At 45.1% G+C, this 19149-nt stretch overlaps 1 protein-coding gene across 19 annotated transcripts in view; it reads left to right on the plus strand.

Annotated features, from left to right (window-relative positions):
* NEDD4L (NEDD4 like E3 ubiquitin protein ligase) overlaps positions 1 to 19149 on the plus strand; it is a 371893-nt gene that overhangs the window by 218950 nt on the left and 133794 nt on the right. For 3 of the 19 annotated variants that reach the window (XM_069569070.1, XM_069569071.1, XM_069569072.1), the window contains exon 1: positions 1569 to 4284. The exons of the other annotated variants lie outside the window; for them this stretch is intronic. In XM_069569070.1, the coding sequence (XP_069425171.1) occupies positions 3205 to 4284 (1080 nt within the window). In that variant the 5' untranslated portion in view covers positions 1569 to 3204. Of the gene's footprint in view, positions 1 to 1568; positions 4285 to 19149 lie in introns of those variants that run through there. 19 annotated transcript variants of the gene reach the window in all.

Genomic DNA, 19149 nt, shown 5'->3' on the forward strand with positions numbered 1-19149 from the left:
GTGAGTGTAGTTGTTGTACACAAATCTGCTTTTGAGTTCCTGAACTCAGTGTCCTGAAACTTAATGTCCAGTCATCCCTCAGTCTCCATAGGGGGCCTGGTACCATGACTCCTGCAGATACCAAAATCCAAAGACCCTGAAGTCTCTAATATAAAATGGTGTAATATTTGCATATAACCTAAATACATTCTCCTGTATGCTTGAAATTATCTCTAGATTACTTACGATACCCAAATACAGTGTAAATGCTATGTAAATAGTTGCCTGTATGAGGCAAATTCAAGTTTTACTTTTTGGAACTTGCTGGAATTACCCCTTTTCCCCAATACTTTTGATTCACAGTTGGTTGAATCCATGAATGTAGAACATAGATATAGAGGTTTACCCATATATCATTTGCTTAAAATAAACATCCTTATGAACCCTTCTTTTTGCAGAATTCAACTGGAACTACCTGAATAGCTTGAGTTTAATCGAATATTTGATCTGAAGGAGACTTACAATATCTCATTTAATGTCCTGTCCTTGCAAATGAGAGAACTGAGGTCTAGAGCCCTTATGTAATTATGTAACTGCTAGTCTCTCAAGTCTCAGGCCAGTGGCGGTGAATTTGTTGTTGTTCAGCCGCTAAGTCATATCCACCTCTTTTGCAACCCCATGAACTATAGCCCGCTAGGCTCTTCTGTCCATGGGATTTCTCAGGCACGAATACTGGAGTGGGTTGCCATTTCCTTCTCCAGGGAATCTTCTCAACCCAGGGGTCAAACCCACATCTCCTACATTGGCAGGTGGAGTCTCTACCGCTGAGCCACCAGGGAAGCCAGTGGCCGAGAATAGCCAAGCCTTAACCCTTAGAGTGGAACTTGGGAGCATATTTGATCTCCTTTGCCTGGTATTACTCTCCATATTAGAAAATCAACAGATGTTGGCCCACCATCCTGATAGCTTTTTCTATTAAAATATGTAGATTTTCAGTGGCTTTGCATCGAGCTTGACATTTTATACCTTAGGTGACACTTGGTAGTACTGGATTGCTAAATCACTTTTGCTCTGTGTATGAAGTTATTTTCTTGTTAAATCCAATGAGAAATTCTGCTTGAGAGTACAGTTCTTGGCACTCCATCTCTTATCCAGAAAACACTGAATTCGGCAAAGGTTCAGTAACAGTGAGTCCCCGGAGATACACGTGCAGCCACGGACCAATTCTTCCTTTCTCATTTATTGAGTATAATAGCACTTGAAGGTGAAGAGAGGGTCAACACTGTGGAAAACTTGCCTCCTGGCAGGTGGGTTTTAACTCACTATTTTTCTTCTATTAAAGGAAATGCACTGTAAAAATTTTTGTTTTTCGTTTCCAGTATCTAAAAGAATGACTGTGGAGATGGCCTTGCCATGAGCCCTAAACTAGAGTTTCCAGCCCAAAAGGGCTTTGAATGAATGCCAAGCTCTAAGAAATCCCACGTGAATGCAGATTTTATCTGAAAATTTGTGTTTTATATACCGAGCTTTGCCCCAGGCCATCGGCAGTGTTGTTACTATGCAGTGAATGCTGCTGCTGGTGGTTTTTTTCTTTGTTGGGTATTAATCCTGCTAAGATAATACGTGACTGTAGTGGTGCTTGGCAGTTTTCGCATTAAACAAACTGGCTTCCATTTCTCTCGTAGAGATCATTTTTGGCATTTAAAACCCATGCCTTTAGAAGACAGGTTTGAGTGCATGTAAACGCAGGGTTAATCCTCCGCACCCTGGACTCCAGAGCTGTTGACAGAATCATGCTTTGCAGATTTTAAAATAAACTTTTTGTCACTCTTTGCAGCTTGGTATTCCCCCTTTGCCCCCCATCATTTTTTTTTTATTCCCTCCTAAATAAACCTCTTTTTTAAAATAACTGATGTTTCTGGCTCACAGAAAAAGTATGTTTAAAGCACACAGAATATATCCAAATTAGCTACAAGTCCGATGACAGTTTTTTGAACATGGACTTTCACTTTTATTACTTAGGTCCTTTCTGGCTCTTCAAAAGCAACAAGATTCTCTGTTTGTAACCCAACTGGGGAGATCCTGCTGACTTCTTACTGGAAAAGAGTCAGCTCCAGGCAGCCTTTTTTTCTGCATGGTATTTAAGTTAATTTAGTACAAAAGCCGCAAGCAACACGCTTCTCCAACTGTCTTTCCCTTTTTTTTTTTTTTTTTTTTGAGTGGGGGGATGTTGGTTTTTCTCCTATCTGGCATACAGGGGGGAATGTTTTCTCCAGCTGGGTTTCTTTCCTCTGGCACTGCCGTATCTGAGAATCATATTATGTGTGAGATTGTGTCCCCCGCCCTCCCCATCTTTCAAATAAAAAACATGTCGTGGTAGCCAGAGGCAGACCCCAACTGGCAGTAAGTTGTTCGCCCCCCTCCCTCCACTCAGCTATTTTGTTACTTGTAGATCATGGTCTAATTATTTAGCGTTAAAGGGACACGCATTCTGTGGGGTGTGTAATCGTATTTATAGTACGTTTTATTAGTTTGCATTCCATCGTGGTAGTGTGGTGATATCATATGTAAGCGGGGCGCGTAACATCCGATTGCTCCTGAGAGGCTTTTCCTGCAGCCCCTGCAGTGTCACTTGTCACTGTCGGGTTCGATGGGAAGGGGGGCTCCTCTGTGTGCTTCTGCCGTGGGTGCCAGTTGCTCCGCATCGGTGAGACAGCGCCCGGGTGCCCAGCTCGGTTTGGAAAGAACTGTCCGGTGAGCGCGCTGCGCTGAGATTTATAGCTGCACGGCTCGGACTGTGTTTGCTGCCTTAGTCAGCTGTGAGAGCTCCCCGCTGGGGCCACTCCTGTCTGATGGAAAAGCAGCAGCTGGGAAGGTGCTGTTTCAGGCTCTTGCTGTTTAAAAAAAAATGAGAGCGAGAGGGGGAAGAAAACTCCACTAAGTCCAGAAGCTGGCATTGGAGAGGGAGACCGCGGTCATGTGGTTCCGGCCACCCTACCCTCTGTCACAGTGCGGATGAGAGCTTTCTGCTCTTATCCAATCATGCCTGGAATGCCGCTTGCCACTTGGGTTATTTCTGCTATCTGCCGCCCTTGGTGCCGCAGTGCTCACGCTTTGGCAGATGGAACGCTTTTCCTTGGAGTTCGTGTCTTTGGGGTTTGACTGCTGGCAGCGCCGGGCCTGTTGTTGCTGCTCGCCCTGTCCCTCCCTGGCCCTCTGGGCACCATGGCCCATCGGCTTCGGTTTCATTTTGGCTCCTGCCGCAGCAACACAGCCCCCGAGTCGGAGATCCTAGACCAGGAGGGAGAAGACGACTTTTTCATGGCATTCCACACGCTCCCGCGGCGGGGCGGCGCGGTTGCGCTGGCCCCGAGCGGAGCGCAGGACGCGGGCCTGCGGGGAGGCGTGGGCGCGCTCAAGCGCAGTACGTCCATGTTCATTCCGCAGCTGCTGGGCCCCGTGGACGCGCGGCCCACGCGGAGCTCGTCCGTGCAGATCTCGCTGCAGCGCAAGGCGGCTGACGGCGCCCCCGACGACGGCGATGCGGGCACGGAGCCGCTGGGGGAGCCCCCCGAGGCCAAGAGCCTCGACGACGGCAGCGGCGATGGCTCCCCTCCCGCGGGGCCCGGAGCTCCGGGCCCGCAGCTCAATGGCACGTGCGGCCGCCGCCGAGCGCCGGGCCCTGACGGCCGCGAGGAGGCCGAGCCGCCAGCCGTGCGCATCCAACATCGCGCGTCCAGCGCCGATGTGCGTCCGGTGAAGCTGACGCCCTCGGGGGCTGAGGGCCAGGCTGGCCCCGCGGCGGCAGCACCCGAGCCCAGGCGCTGGTCCCTGCAGCACGTTCCAGACGCTTCTGGAAGCTCCGGGAAGCGCTGTTTTGTCTTCCAGCTGCAGCAGCCGCCAGCCGGTGGCTGCGGGCCCGCACCGGGCGGCGACTTCAACTTTGGCTTCACCGGCACCAAGGGGGACAGGTTGGTGAGGTATCCCCGAATCCGGCTGGAGAGGAGCAGCTCGTACCCCACGCAGCCCCGGGCCGAGCGCGGGAGTCCTCCGGAGGAGCGCGGCCACCCAGACCCGGAGGCGCCGCCGCAGGGCCGCAGGGTGGCTCCCGATGCCCACAGGACCGATGCGGCGGCCGAGAGGTTGCCACAAGGCCAGGGCTGCACGTTTAAGATCAGGCAGGATCAAAACGCGGGGCAGCAGCACTTCAGAATCCTCGTGACTCGGGGGCCCGAGGAAGCCCCCCAGAGTCCCGAGGAGGACGCCGCCGCGGCCGGCCCGGCTTCCACGGGAGCTGGCGCCCCGGTAAGTGAGCCTGTGATGCCGTGTGTCCGCAGGAGGAAGGGGCCGATTCTAGCCCAGCAGGCGTATTCTGCAGCGGAATTAAAATAAACAACATCCTCCTCCCTTCTGGGACTTTCCCTGCTTCGGGCCAGAGTAACTGAGTGTGTTTGGCCAGTTCTGGGTCCACGATTTGTGGTCCCGCCTTTGGTAGAAGTCCATGAAACTAGTTAGCCGATTTTAGAAAATATCGTAGCCTTAGGTCTTCAAAGTCACATAACTCTGTTTTGAAAAATCTGGACAACCCTTTCCCCCTCGTTTCCCTCCCTTCTCAAAAAAAGAATTTTTAAGATGTCATTACTTTTTGAGTTAATGTGCAGTGCCCCAGCATGTTGACATTGGAAATGTGTTAAAAAACTGCTTGCAGATACAGGCTGTGACAACGCTGGCATTTAAAAAATAATCCGTTCTAATCCAGGTGAGAGAATCGCAGGTTAAACGTGTCTGGTTTCTTCATAATTAAGCATATGTCAGGTTGGACACATTCTTCCTAATGACCTTTTAGCTGTACAGGGCTGGCCCTGGTTGTATAATGTATTGTCTTTGTGGGTTGGTTGTTTTTTTTTTTTTCTTTTGGTCCCACTAAGTAAGAGTGAACAGAGGTAACCACAGTTGTGGGCTGGGAGGAAATGTGTTTTGAAGCAGATTGGCCTGTAGGGCCAAGGCCAGGGGAAACTGATGGGGGACTTGTTAATGGTCAGGTTGCACACCCCTGCAATTTAACACTGCCCACTTGAGTGTCTAAGCTGTGCTGCTGTATATAGAATAGTTAAGTGCCCAGCCTCCAGCTGTGGAAACAGAAGCCCAGCAACAGATTTTGGCCTTCATTGCTCCTGTGTTCTTGCTCTCTCCCTTTCAGTGAAATGGAGTACAGACAGACAGCTGCTAACTCCACCAGGCAAATGATGACTGCAGCTTTCACAGTTTGTCATGGGATGCGAAGTTTCATCAGTTAGCTTTCTTTCACTACTAATCACTAGCCACGTGCTTCATTTTTTTTTCAGAGGACAGGCTCCTTGTTTTCTGAATTGGGGTTGTTTTCCTTGAATTTCCTCTGATGGCTGGATTTCAGGATACGGCAGTGAAATGTCTAGGAGACTCTGTGTTTGGTTTCAGTTGTGAATTGCAACTTTTCAAAGTGGATAACTGAGTTTGGCTGTGGAACCGTATCATCTTTTATTATTTTGTGTCGAGAAATACTTTTTGCCATATGAGTAAGTTTTATCACTGATCCATCGTTGTCTTTCACCATTTTGAAGGCATATAATCAGGTGCTAAATGTCAGTATATTTTTCTTGTTAATATAACTTTATAACTGTTAATGTAACTGTTTCTTCTTCTTTTCCCTTTTATACACCCTTTTCTTTTATTATCTCTAGTCTTTTCATTAGGAAATGCTATATTTTTGGTCTGAACCAATACCGTTTTTATACAGTGGTACAGATTTCAACAAAATTCTGATAATAGCCTCTAACCTTCAGCCCAAGAAAGTACCATCACAACAGGTATAGACTTCTTTGGGCAGCATATTTTTGTGCTGAATTTGGACCACCTACCACATGAATATTGACAACATGCATATCCTAAGTTTTGACAACTTATCAGACTTTGAAATCATTTTGCAGTTAGGTGTTGAGAACAAATGGATTTTTATAATTACAGTCTCATTTGGCTTGACGTTTCTCCCAGGATTAAAAAAACAAGTGGAACATACCAAACACTGTGTGTAATTTACATGTAAGGGCCATTCTAACTTTCAAGGGCTGTTAGAGTGGAAAATAAAATTTCTTCACATTTGGAAATGTAAGTTCTAGAATAAAGAGCTTTTTGTGGAAAGTAAGTTCCCTCTAAAGCGTAGTAGTTTTTATTTTTGAATTTGTATTTTTGTACACTTCTATAAATTTGTGAAGGGTTGGTAGGAAGCTGGCTTTTTCTTTTAAGTGAAAACTTGCTTCTTCGAGAAGCAGAAACAAAACTTGTCTCATAACAAAACTGTCGGCTCCATTCAACACTTTGTACGTGTTTCAAATGGGCAGGGGTGTTAAGTGTAGGCAGCAGCTGCCTCGGCCTTATTTATCTTGAGGGAAAACATTCACTTGGGCGTCTACAGTCTGGCCGCCACCAAGCTCTTCTGACGTTTCAAATATCTGCTGCTTTGGACAGAAGGGCATTTCATTATTAGTTTACATGAAAAATCGATTACAATCAGGTCTTTTGAATGATGTCAAAAATCTTAATGGGGAAAACCTTTCAAGATTCCTTTTGCGAATGTGCTCAGATGTCACGATCCGTGCCTTAGCCCTTATTACAAGGCTGTTTTGTTGAGAACTTTGCTCGGTGCCCCCCAGACATCCTGTCATGACTCTCATGAATAAACTTAAAATGCAACATGACTGTAAAAAAAAATGCTAATCAGATTCCAGGAACTTCTTGTGATCCTTGATTTTTTTTTTTTCTACCCAGTCTGTGAAGTAAGAATTGATTTTTTAGAGTTTTCAGTTATAGTGTTACAATATTTCAAAATGCTTATACCTTACCAGTTTACTTTGTAGCATTTTAATGGTTATTTAGTGAGTAATTTAGTTATTTTCTTAGATTAGTGTTTTGGGTTCCTTGGTTGGGTTAAAGTTCCTAACTGCCTAATAGTGACTCTGAGGAAGAGGGATCCTGTTTATCAGGGGTTTCTGTGCCCTAATAGTGACTGAGGAAGAGGGATCCTGTTTGTCAGGGGTTTCTGTGCCCTAATAGTGACTGAGGAAGAGGGATCCTGTTTATCAGGGGTTTCTGTGCCCTAATAGTGACTGAGGAAGAGGGATCCTGTTTATCAGGGGTTTCTGTGCCCTAATAGTGACTGAGGAAGAGGGATCCTGTTTATCAGGGGTGTCTGTGCCCTTGCGCGATGCTTTCGTGCATAGTAACTGCTTGGCTCTGCATCCTACAAGTTTCAGGAGCCTGTTTTCTAATCCCATTAATAATGTCATTAAGTGTTCAAGGTCCACCATGTATATAACATCACACTGAGTCCTTGGAAAGTTTCTGGGACTCTGTTTCTTGCTGACACAGAATTCAAAATGTAAACAGAGATCAAAGAGCCGAGCAGGGTTGCAGAACACTTCTTTGGACAACCACTCCATACGCTACAGGGAGAGAGCATTCTTTCTCCACTCCTTTCTAGGTTCTCTGAATTTCCCCCTGTGTCCTTCCCATGGATACACGTCACAGAAGTAGCATGGCAATCTCCTGTGATTCCCAGTTCCTTTTACTGAATGGCAGAGGAATACCCAAGCTCTTTTTGATCGGGGAGAATTTTAGTTTAGATCTCTTTTAGACAGGGTGGTTTGACTCTACAGAACATTTTTGACATTAGTATTAGTTGGTGTCTCCTTTTTACCTTAAAAAATTAATTCTAGGAAAATATGTACAAGCATTAGTCCTTCAGTCGTGTCTGGCTCTTTGCGACCCCATGGACTGTAGCCCGCCAGGCTCCTCTGTCCATGGAATTCTTCAGGCAAGAATCCTGGAGTGGGTAGCCATTCCCTTCTCCAGGGGATCTTCCCAACCCAGAGATCAAAGTCGGGTCTCCTGCATTGCAGGCAGATTCTTTATTTAAAAGCACCACCACTGCAATGTAGTGGATTAAAAAATAGCTGGTAGTCCTTTCATTGACTTGGTCTCTGATCAGATTCTGTGAATTTTTCTTTTCAGCTGTCTCTCTCAACATGGTTATATATAGCTGTGTTCCAGTATTATGTAACTTGAAATTTCACCTTAAAGGGATTAGTGAAAAGTGTATGTGATAATGTGTAGGTGTGTACACACAGAAACACAAAGGGCTTTTGGGTGACACTCACATCTCTGTAGCACTTCACAGTTTGATCAGTGCCGGCCTTTCTCTCACTTAATATAACCATCCGACTGCCTCGCCCAGCTCTTCCGACCATCATGTGGTAAAACTGTTGTTTTACTGTTTCCAGTGAAGGTATGTGATCCTGTCATTAGGTGTGATAACTAATGACACACACCTAAAGACAGTATCACATTCTAGCTATCATTTTTTGTATCTATGTAGAATGGGAATTTAAAAAATAAGTTTATATCTTTGCACATAAAAAAACCTGTGTAGCAGCTCAGTGCTCTCTGTGATGTGATGTTCTAATGCTGAAGATTTTGGAGACGGCGGCTTCAATGGGTGCCTTGGAGCACTGGCCTAGTGAACTGGGCTCTGCAGATTCCTGACATGCCCCAGGAAGTGAGACTCCCTCTCTGAGCATTCTCCCTTGTCAGTGAAAAAGGAGGCTAAAAACACCCAACTCATGGGTTTATGGTGAGGCTTCAATGAGGTGTTGTGTTGATCTTTTCCTTTGTTACCCACATCTCTGTAAGGTACAAATTGTTTCCCAAGGGAGGTGATTCGGTTGCTATGAACAGTTGGTTTTTGATCATAGGGCGTGAGACACAGGGCCACAGAGATTTAAGGAATACCTGGAATCGTTTGCTTTGGTAACTGGCTTTGATCTCCTGTGTACAGTTATCTCAGCCTTCCCTAGTGTTCGCCCCTCGGATAGTCAGCATCACAAGGCCTTCACAGTGCCCTGTGGTGACATAGGCCTTGAAGAGACTGCAGTTCATTTGTCAGCTCTGCCTCAGACAACAGGACCTTCAATTGTGTTCGCGCGATTGAATTTTGAAACTTAAACGTAGTTGTGTCTGCTGGCATTTCAGACATGTTGTTGGTTTGCCATGTCATTTTGGCTATATATATGTGTGTATCTATCTATCTATATATATATATATATATATATATATATATACACATATATATATATATTTATTTTTTAACCAGGCCATGTTTCCAGTTGTTTGTCTTTCCTTCTTACTGGCTGTGGCTTTTGAGCAGGAGTCTAACGTTATCTGTATAAAATTTCCACTTTGTGTGGTTTACAAATGAGGGCAGTATTTGGGAATAGGCCTTATTGGATACTGCCTTTTAGAGGGTTTTCATAAATGCTGCAGCTGCTTCTCTTGGCTAAGCTTGGAGTCAGAGTTCTTCGGCATTGAACTAAAACTACAATTTTATAATACATGCTAATAAGAAAATTGTTATCTCTACACAAAAGTTCACAATTCCAGAAGACATTTACTCCATGTAAGAATTACCTTAAATTTAATCAACTTTGGGTGTCTCTGTATAGTTGATAGTTTAAAATTAATTGAGGCTAATCTAAATAGTCACTTCCCTATAGCTCAGATTTTATAGGTAAAAATTATGAATAGGAGTCTGTGCAATTTTTTTTTAATAAAAGTAATCAACTGCATTAATGCTGAAACGGATCAATGCCCTAAATACATTGTCCTTTTTTAACTCTAAGACATTTGCAAAAAATGAGGAAAAAGCAGGAATTCATGGAAGGTGTTGAAACTGTTGCTTGAATGCTTTAATACCAGAATATCTAAGTTTCCATTCTGAATGCCAAAAGAAGCTCAGGAAGCCCACTCCACAATTGGCTGGTGATTATTGAAAGGTTTGGTAACCTGTCTGCAATCATCTAGTTCCCTTGATTCGTACCAGGCCGCATAATATTCCATGTCTTCCACAAGAGAGGACAGCAGTCTACCCGAAAGGTTTGGTAACCTGTCTGCAATCATCTAGTTCCCTTGATTCGTACCAGGCCGCATAATATTCCATGTCCTCCACAAGAGAGGACAGCAGTCTACCCCCGATATACAGCCAGCTCCAGTTTAAGGTGAAAAAGGCCTGCAAGGACAGTGTTAAAAATATGCGCTAAAATGTGTCGTTTAGGAGCTTGGTGATTTTTTCTGGGCAGATGGAGATGGTGGAAAGATTTTTAGAAGTAATCTCGACACAGTATGCATCGCAGATGCGTGATGTTTCCCATGGATTTTCCTTTTTAAAATCTCTTGTTTTTATTTTATTTATTTCGCTATAGCTTCCTTGGGCAAGAGGGAGCGGCAGTGAAATAGTGGGCTGCATGGGTGGGCCTGAGTGAAATGGTCAGTGTCTCGCCTGTTTTGTGCTGTGTCCTGAATGGACACCTCAGGGGTCTCCAGGCGTCACCACGTCTTAACAGGAAGTGTAGTCTTCAGGTTGCAGGGTGAAGTAGATTGAATGTCACGAAGCCTGCTTTTTATACCCTGATCATTTCAGACCCAAGGGCTGTGCTGGCACTTTGGACTAGACTGCTTCAAGGGAAGGGAAAGGTCATGGAAGTATCATCAATTGAGTTGAAAGGGACCCGGCTTTCTCTGGTTTGACGGTTGCGGCCACACTTGTGGTTTAGTCGCTAAGCCTTGACCGGCTCTTGTGACCCCAGGGACTGTAGCCCTCTAAGCTCCTCTCTCCATGGGATTTCCCAGACAAGAGTACTGGAGTGGGTTGCCATTTCCTTCTCCAGGGGACCTTCCAGACCCAGGAACTGAACTCGATTCTCCTACATTGCAGGTAGATTCTTTACCGCCTGAGCTACAAGGGAAGCCCCCTGTGGGCACACTTAGTGTTCAAATACCTGGTTTTGGTTCCTTCAGGTGTCTGCCCCCACTATCTGTTCTTTGAAACAACTTGTTTATTTTAGTACTGAGTATTATGACCTATACATGGTAAGCAGAAAGTCCCTCCAGGGGGGAGAAGACCAGCAATTACCCAGGTGAATTTGCCTTTCAGAATTTACATAGCCTTCTTTGGGGGCCTCATTTTATACATCAGGGCAAGTTAGGTGGCATTTACATCTGTCATCTAATAACTCTGAGGAATCTGCTTTTAATCCATGATCTTTTGTTGCTTACCTTTTTCTGGGAGGTTCAGACAGGGTAGGGATGTCATTATATTAGGTATGTGAGGATTCAAACAGTTTGATAGATGCATAGTTTTTTATTCTTACTCTCTGTGGGATAATCCAGAACTGACAAACTTTTAAAATATATTTAATGACCCACATATGTCATAACTCATCCAGCTCCTTGAGTGACTTTTTAAAGCTTCATTATCATACTTGTTGAGGGGTTTTTTTTTTTTTTTTTTCAATTTTCTTATAAAATACCCGGCTAGGTATTTGTTCAAGGAGGACAGAAAAGCTGCTATGGTCCGATTATTTAAAAACTGAGCAGAGTAGAAAAGTCAAGATGGAGTAGAAAAACTGAAACACATGTCCTAAGCTCCAGCCAGAGAGCCTAGCGCGTCTTCAAAGCAGAGAGGTTTTCAGGCTGGGAGGTCTGCTGTGGGACTCTCAACTTTCCTAAGGAGTTGGGCTGGGTTGAACACTGTATCCTAACAGCCTCATTCTGGCTTCTTTATAGTATCTTTCTCAAGAGTAAAAGCACCTTAAGCTTAGTATCTATTCAGTGTGCACTCGGTGATCATGCTTTTCCATTTGAAAGAAGAGATGCCTAATTGTAGTATAACTTTAAACACGTTAATGTAATTTCAGTATTTAAGTTTGTTAACCTCTTGTCTCAAATGGTAGAGAATCTGCCTGCAATGCAGGGGACCCAGGTTCAGTCCCTGGGTCGGGAAGATCCCCTAGAGAAGGACATGGCAACCCACTCCAGTGTTCTTGCCTGGAGAGTTCCGTGGACAGAGGAGCCTGGTGGGCTACAGTCCACAAGGTCGCAAAGAGCCGGACACGACTGAGTGACTAACTTTCACTTTTTCACTTTCAGTCTTATATAGTAGAAGCCATTTTTTAAAAAATCCTGATATAATAATCTGCAAGTTCACATATATATTATGAGGATACCCAGATGCTGTAGCAAAGGGCAAAGTGCTGAAAATAGTTTTATATAAACACAGTGTGCTTAAGGGCCTGCCTAAACCCTCGGTAGAAATTATATTAGCAGGAAATGCTCCTGTGCCCTGCAGGCTGGCACTCTCCTTTGATAGGTATGTGCAGCAAGGGTCGTTTCTTGTTTTATGTTTATCGACTTAGAGATGTGAGTTTCCTTAAGAATTATGTAGACCTTAACCCTAACCCTTCCAGTTTAAAGATGAGGAAACTGAGGGTGTTATTTTCACACTTGAGAATATTCTTTGTGTCTCACAAGCGTGCAGTAATTATCTTTGAATGTGCAGCGTGCGAAGTGCTGTGAGCATTCTGTCGCCCGCTGCCTGTGGCGGGTACCAGTGCTTGCTCTGTGTCTGATCTCCTTAGTCAGTGCTTCTGCTGGGCACACATGCCTCATCGGAGCTGTCCTATCTGCTGAACAGAAAGTTCTACAGACCAGTCTTCCCAGCCTCTTAGATTCCAACCATTAAGGCATGTTTACACACAGGACAGAACGCTGTGGGTCACGATGGACAGAAGTGATGTCATGGAAGGGGAAGATTGGAACCAGATCTGGAAAGATGACCTGGATTTGTCTCAGTGGGTCAGCGGGAGGAGCCAAGTTTTGAAAGACTGAAGGTAGAAACCACTAGTGATGTGATTTCTGTATTTGCCCAAGAATTTTAATCCCTTGATCACAGTTAGCAAGTTTCAACCTGTTGTTTCTTCATGTGAATGGTTGTTGAAGAATTGGTGGCGGGGTGGGGTATAGGGGGCGTGTGGTGATCAGCATGAATAATTCCTCTCTTGCCATCAAATGTGGAGTTGAGTGAATTCCTTCCTTTCCTACCTGCCTGTCTTCCACAGACCTATTCTGTCAGCACCTGGCTGGAGGTAGGAGGACGGGTGTGGAGGTGAACAGGGCTGAAGTGGGTGCAGACGGCCAGGATGTCCAGGCCTCGAAGCCCGTGGTGGTGGCGTGGGTGTCATACGGAGGGAGGAGGCTGCTGACGGCAGGTGCAATCCTGTTTACATCCTCAGGGCCCGCACCGGCTCCTGTACGGGGGCTGCAGGCGGAAAGAGGGAGGCCTCAGAGCTGCGCCCGTCCCCTTAGAGGATGGGCAGAGCCCGGGCCTTGGCTGCGTTTCCTCTTCTAGAACCTCGGAACAGTCATGCGTTTTCTCAGGCTAGTTCACCTAGCCTTGTTTCTCAGACCGTCAGACCTTAGTACCAGGGACCGTTCCCGTGGTGGTGCAGGGCCTGGAAAATGGGAAGCTTTTATTCTCCTTAAGCAAGTGTTCTTTCAAGAGGCTTTCTGCTGCCTGTGTCACGGCAGGATGTGGGTGGGTTTATTTTTTGCACTTTTGCACCAGTCTGCTCCTGATTTGCAGATTGCATTTATTGTAAGGCATATTGTCCATTGATGAGTAATGTGTGGGCTGCAGAGCAGATCCGCAGCATTTAAAATAGCTCGTTTAGCCTGCAGGCTTCACCCCCAGAGAGAGGCAGGCCTTCCAGAAGCCGTGTCCGGGAGCAGGGCTTGCTGCATCTGTTTTCCCCGGTTTCTGAGGTCATTGTTTTTGCTCTCTGGTTCATCGTGTGCTTCCTTGATGGACAGAGGCCTTGAAACACGGTCACAGCCTCGGTGCAGGGAGAAGACGTGAGCCCGGGAGAGCATTCTTAAGTCGCTGCTAAGGAAATTGATGCTCCTTTGTCTCAGCTACAGTTTCCCTGATAACGTGGGTTGAAACAAAGGGAAATAATACCAAGCGCCAGTGTTTTGTGTTGATGTCCTGCCTAAGGCATCAGAAAGTGGCCCCCGCCAATTTCTCCTCGTTTCTTGGAACCAACCTCCTCAGGCCTGTGCAGAGGTGCTGGGTTTGGAGGAGCCGACCGAGGCCTCGGAGAGTGGAAAGTTCCATTAGAGAGAGCAGGCCTGGGAACAGTGTCTCAGCCTCACGACCAGGAAGAAGGGGTCAGGGGCAGGGTACCAAGTGGTTCGGAGGCGCCTCCCTTGCGGAGCAGAGCCCTGCAGTCCGCTGATCTGTGCTCCCAGAACCCTTCGTGCAGATAGTTTTTCCTCTTGAGCAGGTTTCTTATTTTGCCGCATGAATGTGTTGCAACCTTGTCTCGGTGGCCAGGTGGCCTGTGTTGGAATGCTGATGTGTGTTGCCAAGCAAAACAGATGCGGGAAGACTTCCCTGAAGGGGGGGTTGGGGCGGGGGGGGTGGCTGGTGGTGGAGGGGCAGGGAAGGTCGATCGTGTTGAGGGCGGGACAGGACTAAATGGTCTTTATCTGCAGGATAGCAGCTTAAAAAGCCATTGCTTCACAACTCAGAAAATCATCCTAGGTTCTCAGAAGCATTTCCAGGCCTACTGAGGGCCTCTTTTTTTTTCCCTTTCTCTCCACACCCTGCATTCAGAATGGGATTTAAATAGTTCAACACAGCAGGAAGAATTAAGTATTAACATTAACCTTCTGTCCAGCAGAAGCCACTGGCCATCAGGTTTTTCCATTTTCTTTTAATGTATTGCTCTTTCTGCCTATTCATAGGCAGACTCCTAACAGAATGGAATCTGCCAAGGATGATGCCGATTTGATAAGGAGAACCTCGTTGATGCGATTATCCAGCTCATTAAAGGACCCCATGGCTGGGAGTGGGGGATTGTTGGGAGCGGGGGGTGGCACCCAGGTGACTCTTAAGTGCAGCCAGGGTTGAGAACAACTAGTTTAAGAAGTTAATGCTGGTGACCACCTTAATCTCAGCTTGGAGTTAATTAATCACCCCTGGTGTAAATACTGACTTAGTGCCTTTATTCTTATATGTCCTCATCACCCCCCTCCAAATACACATTTGTCTGTGTGGTGGCTCATGCTGGAAGTGGGGTGTCCTTCTGTGGCTTAGTCCACAAGGTAAATTTCCTTTCCAAGGAGGCCTGTGTGTTAAGAGCAACAGTTGTGTTCAAGTGGGATATTTGCAACTTACATGGAGAAAAATTTCTCTCCCCAAATTGCTTCGAAATGAAAGCAATAATTTTCTCCTCCATTTCAAACTGCAACAAGCAAGTGAAAGTGGGGTTCCAATTCTAGGCAGGCAAGACCGGTCTGCCCTGTTAGATCTTACCTGCAAATGTGACTCTTCTCCAGGGAATGAAAGTTATCTTCCTTCTGTAAATATTAACTGAGTGCATTTTTGTGGTTTTGAAAACTCCACTTCTTGGAAGTGTTGACAAGGCATCAAGCCTTCATGAATTTCAGAGAAGTGGTAATAGGTGCTTTCTTCCCTGTAATGTTTAAAAGCAGAATATTAAAAATGCAAGACAATTTTAAGCTTAGCTGCACCAGTGTCTCATTTTTTAAACAAGCAAGCATACGGCTTGTCCAAAGGCATACAGGGAGAGGGTCTCAGAGCCTCTGATGCCAGGAGGCCTGATGCCCAAACCACGGCTGTTCCTGCTACACCCGGTGTGTTCAAGTATTGTATCTGACACTTCGTGACCCCATGGACTGTAGCCCACCAGGCTCTTCTATCCATGGAGTTTTCCAGGCAGGAATTCTGGAGTGGGTTGCCATTTCTTCCTGCAGGGAATCTTCCCAACCCAGGGATCAAACCCGTGTCTCTTGAGTCTGCTGCGCTGGCAGGCGGATTCTTTCCTACTTGGGCCATGTGGGAAGCCCGCCGCATCCAGCGCATGGAGTATTCGCTCCAGCTGCGGCCGGGAGTCTTACAGGTGGACTCTCCAAGGATAGTTCGCACGCTTGTCACTCCTTTTCACGCATCTTAAGGAGAGCATTCCAAGCATAGCTCCATGCTTGTCTTGTTTGTCCTTGACTGTTAACCGCACAGCAAAGGATTATTGTATAATGTAGTCATTCTTTACGGAAGTTTTTCTTAATAATGCCGTCAGGGCTTAATAAGATATGTAATACATTTTGCATCATCATTAATGCTCTCAAGACGCCCATGATCTTTGGGACTAGCTTGCTGCTTATGTTGATTTCCCATCTCTCTTGCTCATCAATTACTCCTTATAGCCATCTGTATAGTGACCTGCCTTCCTTTTACCTGCTAAGGACTCAGCAGGTGTTTAGGCAAGCTGGTTAGGATTGTATATAGAGTGAGGCTGTAAATAGGCTGAGAGTAAGGATTTGAGTCATCCTTTTTGAATAAAGCATGTGATCTGTCTTTTGTCTTTCCAGTCCCTTTGCCTATTTTATTCTTTTTTTTCCTTGGAGCATGTCTGGAATCAGATTATTTTAAGATTTTAGAATTCAGTGGGATAGAATCTGTGCCAGCTGTTTAGCACAGTTCTTGGCACATGTAGTGTATTAGTGCTTAATCAGTGTGAGTTCTTTTTATAATTATTCCATCTGAAGGAGATGTAAGTTCTTCACAGGTATTTAGGGGTTGGGTGCCCGCCCAGCAAACCTGTCATCTGCTTTTATGTTCGTGCGCACATTTGTGGTTCATCTTACTTGTTATTGCTGTCTGGGTTTTGTGCTTATCCTTTTAGGGTTAATGAATTTTCTACTGGACTGTATGGAAGAACCATGAAAAAGAATCAATGAAAAGTTTTCTTAGAAAAGATTTTATGAGTCACTAAACTACCAGGTGTCGGCAACTTCAGACTTTAAGGACTTTCAAGGGTTTGATGGTTTATTCTCCATTTTTTTAAAAAAAATTGAACTATAGTTAATTTATAATGTTGTTTTAGTTTCTGGTGTGTAGCAAAAATGATTTATTCTCCTCTTTTTTAAAGGCCAAACCAAGATCTCTCTATAATAGTGGCTGCCTTTCCCCTAGATGTATTTCTGGGAAAGTTCTTTCTGATTTTCATTAAATCCAAACAGTTGTCAAAATTTAAAAGTCACCCTTTAGCTCTGTAAAGTATGAAAACCAAATTATAAACCATGATGTACAGTTGATTATATCAAGTAACTTTATCAACAGCTATGTAATTGCGCATATTGTGTCTTTTGCTGTTGAATAGGATAAAACTGTGGGAACTGAGTTAACCTCATTGGTTGTGTTTATCTGATAACAATTGTATTAAAATGAGCCTTTATTCTTCTTTTTATATGTTTTCCCTACTTCACACTGAGTGTGCTTCTCTCTTATCTTTGAATTTCAGGAGTCTATTAATAAAGTATGTGTAAAGAATTAGTTGCTAATTTGGGATGTGCTTGAAATGAGATTGTCAGCAAATTACAACTTCAAACATAGGACTGCAGTTTGTTATAGATCGGACATCATCCCTGGTATAGAAGATAAATTCCAGTGTATGAAAAATATAAAGACTTTATTACTTCAGATTTTTTCATATATTAGACTTTTCTTATATGCCTTTAAGATACTTAAAATGTAATATAAGATTAGGGATAGTGTTTTACCCCAGACAAATCTCTATTTGTGTTAAGATTTTGCAGTATTAAATTTATTGGAAATCAGACACTAGAAAACAAATCTTTAACTGATTAAATAGTAACTATTTACTAAACCCAAGTCTCTAGGTAACAGCTGTGGAATCAGCTATAATTCAGTGGTGAAGCTGGCAGGAAATTAATATTATTTAATGCAGCTTCCTCCCTTTAACAAAAAAAAATTAATTAATTCCAGAGAGGTTTGTGGTTTGCATGTTGTTGCTTCCTTTATGAACCTGAAGCTCAGGGAGGATTCGTGACCCTTCTGAATCCCTTTGACCTTCCAGATGCAGTTCTGGAGATGCAGGTGTCCTCTAAGAGAAACGTGGCCACCGCTCTTGGGGGGCTTACGTTCCAGGTACTCTAGCTATGCTAGTAAAAAGATGCTACTAAATGAAGTGAGCATTTATAGAAACATGCCAAAGGAGGTAAACAGGAGCTGAGACAGAGAGAGTGATGGGGAGGCCTGAGTGAAGAAGGGTGGTCAGGAGAAGCCCTCTCAGTGGCTGACTGTGGCTGGGTCTGACAGGTGAGCTGCGGGGGAAAAGCGTGCGGGCAGAAGAAACCTGCTCTCCTGCTCGCAGAGGTCCCGAGAAGGGAGCTGGGGGAGCTGAAGGGGATCACAGTGACGTTGAGTGCAGAGAGGGAAGTGGGTGGGGGTCCTCGGGGCATTGAAGAGGAGTCCGGACCCCAGCACCTTCACATCAGAGGCTGTGTCCTGTCCATAGGTCACGTGGAAGCACCTTGGTAGATTAAAAAAAGTCAAGTTTTGATCCAGTTTCTCTGGAGCCTAGGGGGAAAAAAGTTTTTAAAAGTACAGGTCATCTGACTTCCTGGAAGAAGAGCACTTAGCATCTGATACCACCTCTGAGATGTATAAAGGGTCTAACCCTAACCGTCACTCCAGTGTGCCTCTGCAAACCATTTGGGTGTCATTTCGGGGGCACTGAAGAGCCTCCAGTACCACAGTCCTTTATGTCTCAGCGCAGAAAAGAATTCAGCGAGAGGCAAAGTGAGGGTTGGGAAGTGATTTGTTAGAACAGGACGCTTGTGAGGCTCACAGGCGGGTGGGCAGGAGGGTGCCAGGCCCCGAGATCACTCCTGGGGATACAGTTTTATAATCGAAGGAGAAGAGGGGCGGGGGAGAAGAATGCCTTCCTCTTTCTTGAGTGGACATCATGCGTCCATCACCAGCTCCTCCTCCAGGTTGAGCAGGGGAGTTTTACTATCCCTATGTGGTCAAGCCAGGTCCACAAATTACTGTCTTTTATGTGTGCAGAGAGCATGTTCTAGGGATCCCTAACCTACTGAGCTCACTGGCAGGATGCGTGTCTCCATTGTTTTGTTGTCTGGGGGCATGTCCCGTGCTTCTGTGGCATGGTTTTGTTGATAACCAAGCCTGCTTGGGCTATGGTTAAGCAAAGTAGCTCTCTTGAGTAACCATTCATTTACAGGGCTCGCCCATATTTTTTCACTTACAATCCCCCTAGTGGGATGAACTATTTAATTATATACTCTGTCCCTTTACGCTGTCCCTGTTGCTCTTAAAGATGATAGGAAGGCGCTTAAAGTTTTTTTGTTTATTGAATTAGAGTTAATCTAGAGTGTTGTGCTAATTTCTACTGTACAGTA

The sequence above is a fragment of the Ovis canadensis genome, chromosome 23, assembly GCF_042477335.2.
Source record: "Ovis canadensis isolate MfBH-ARS-UI-01 breed Bighorn chromosome 23, ARS-UI_OviCan_v2, whole genome shotgun sequence".
Taxonomy (NCBI): domain Eukaryota; kingdom Metazoa; phylum Chordata; class Mammalia; order Artiodactyla; family Bovidae; genus Ovis; species Ovis canadensis.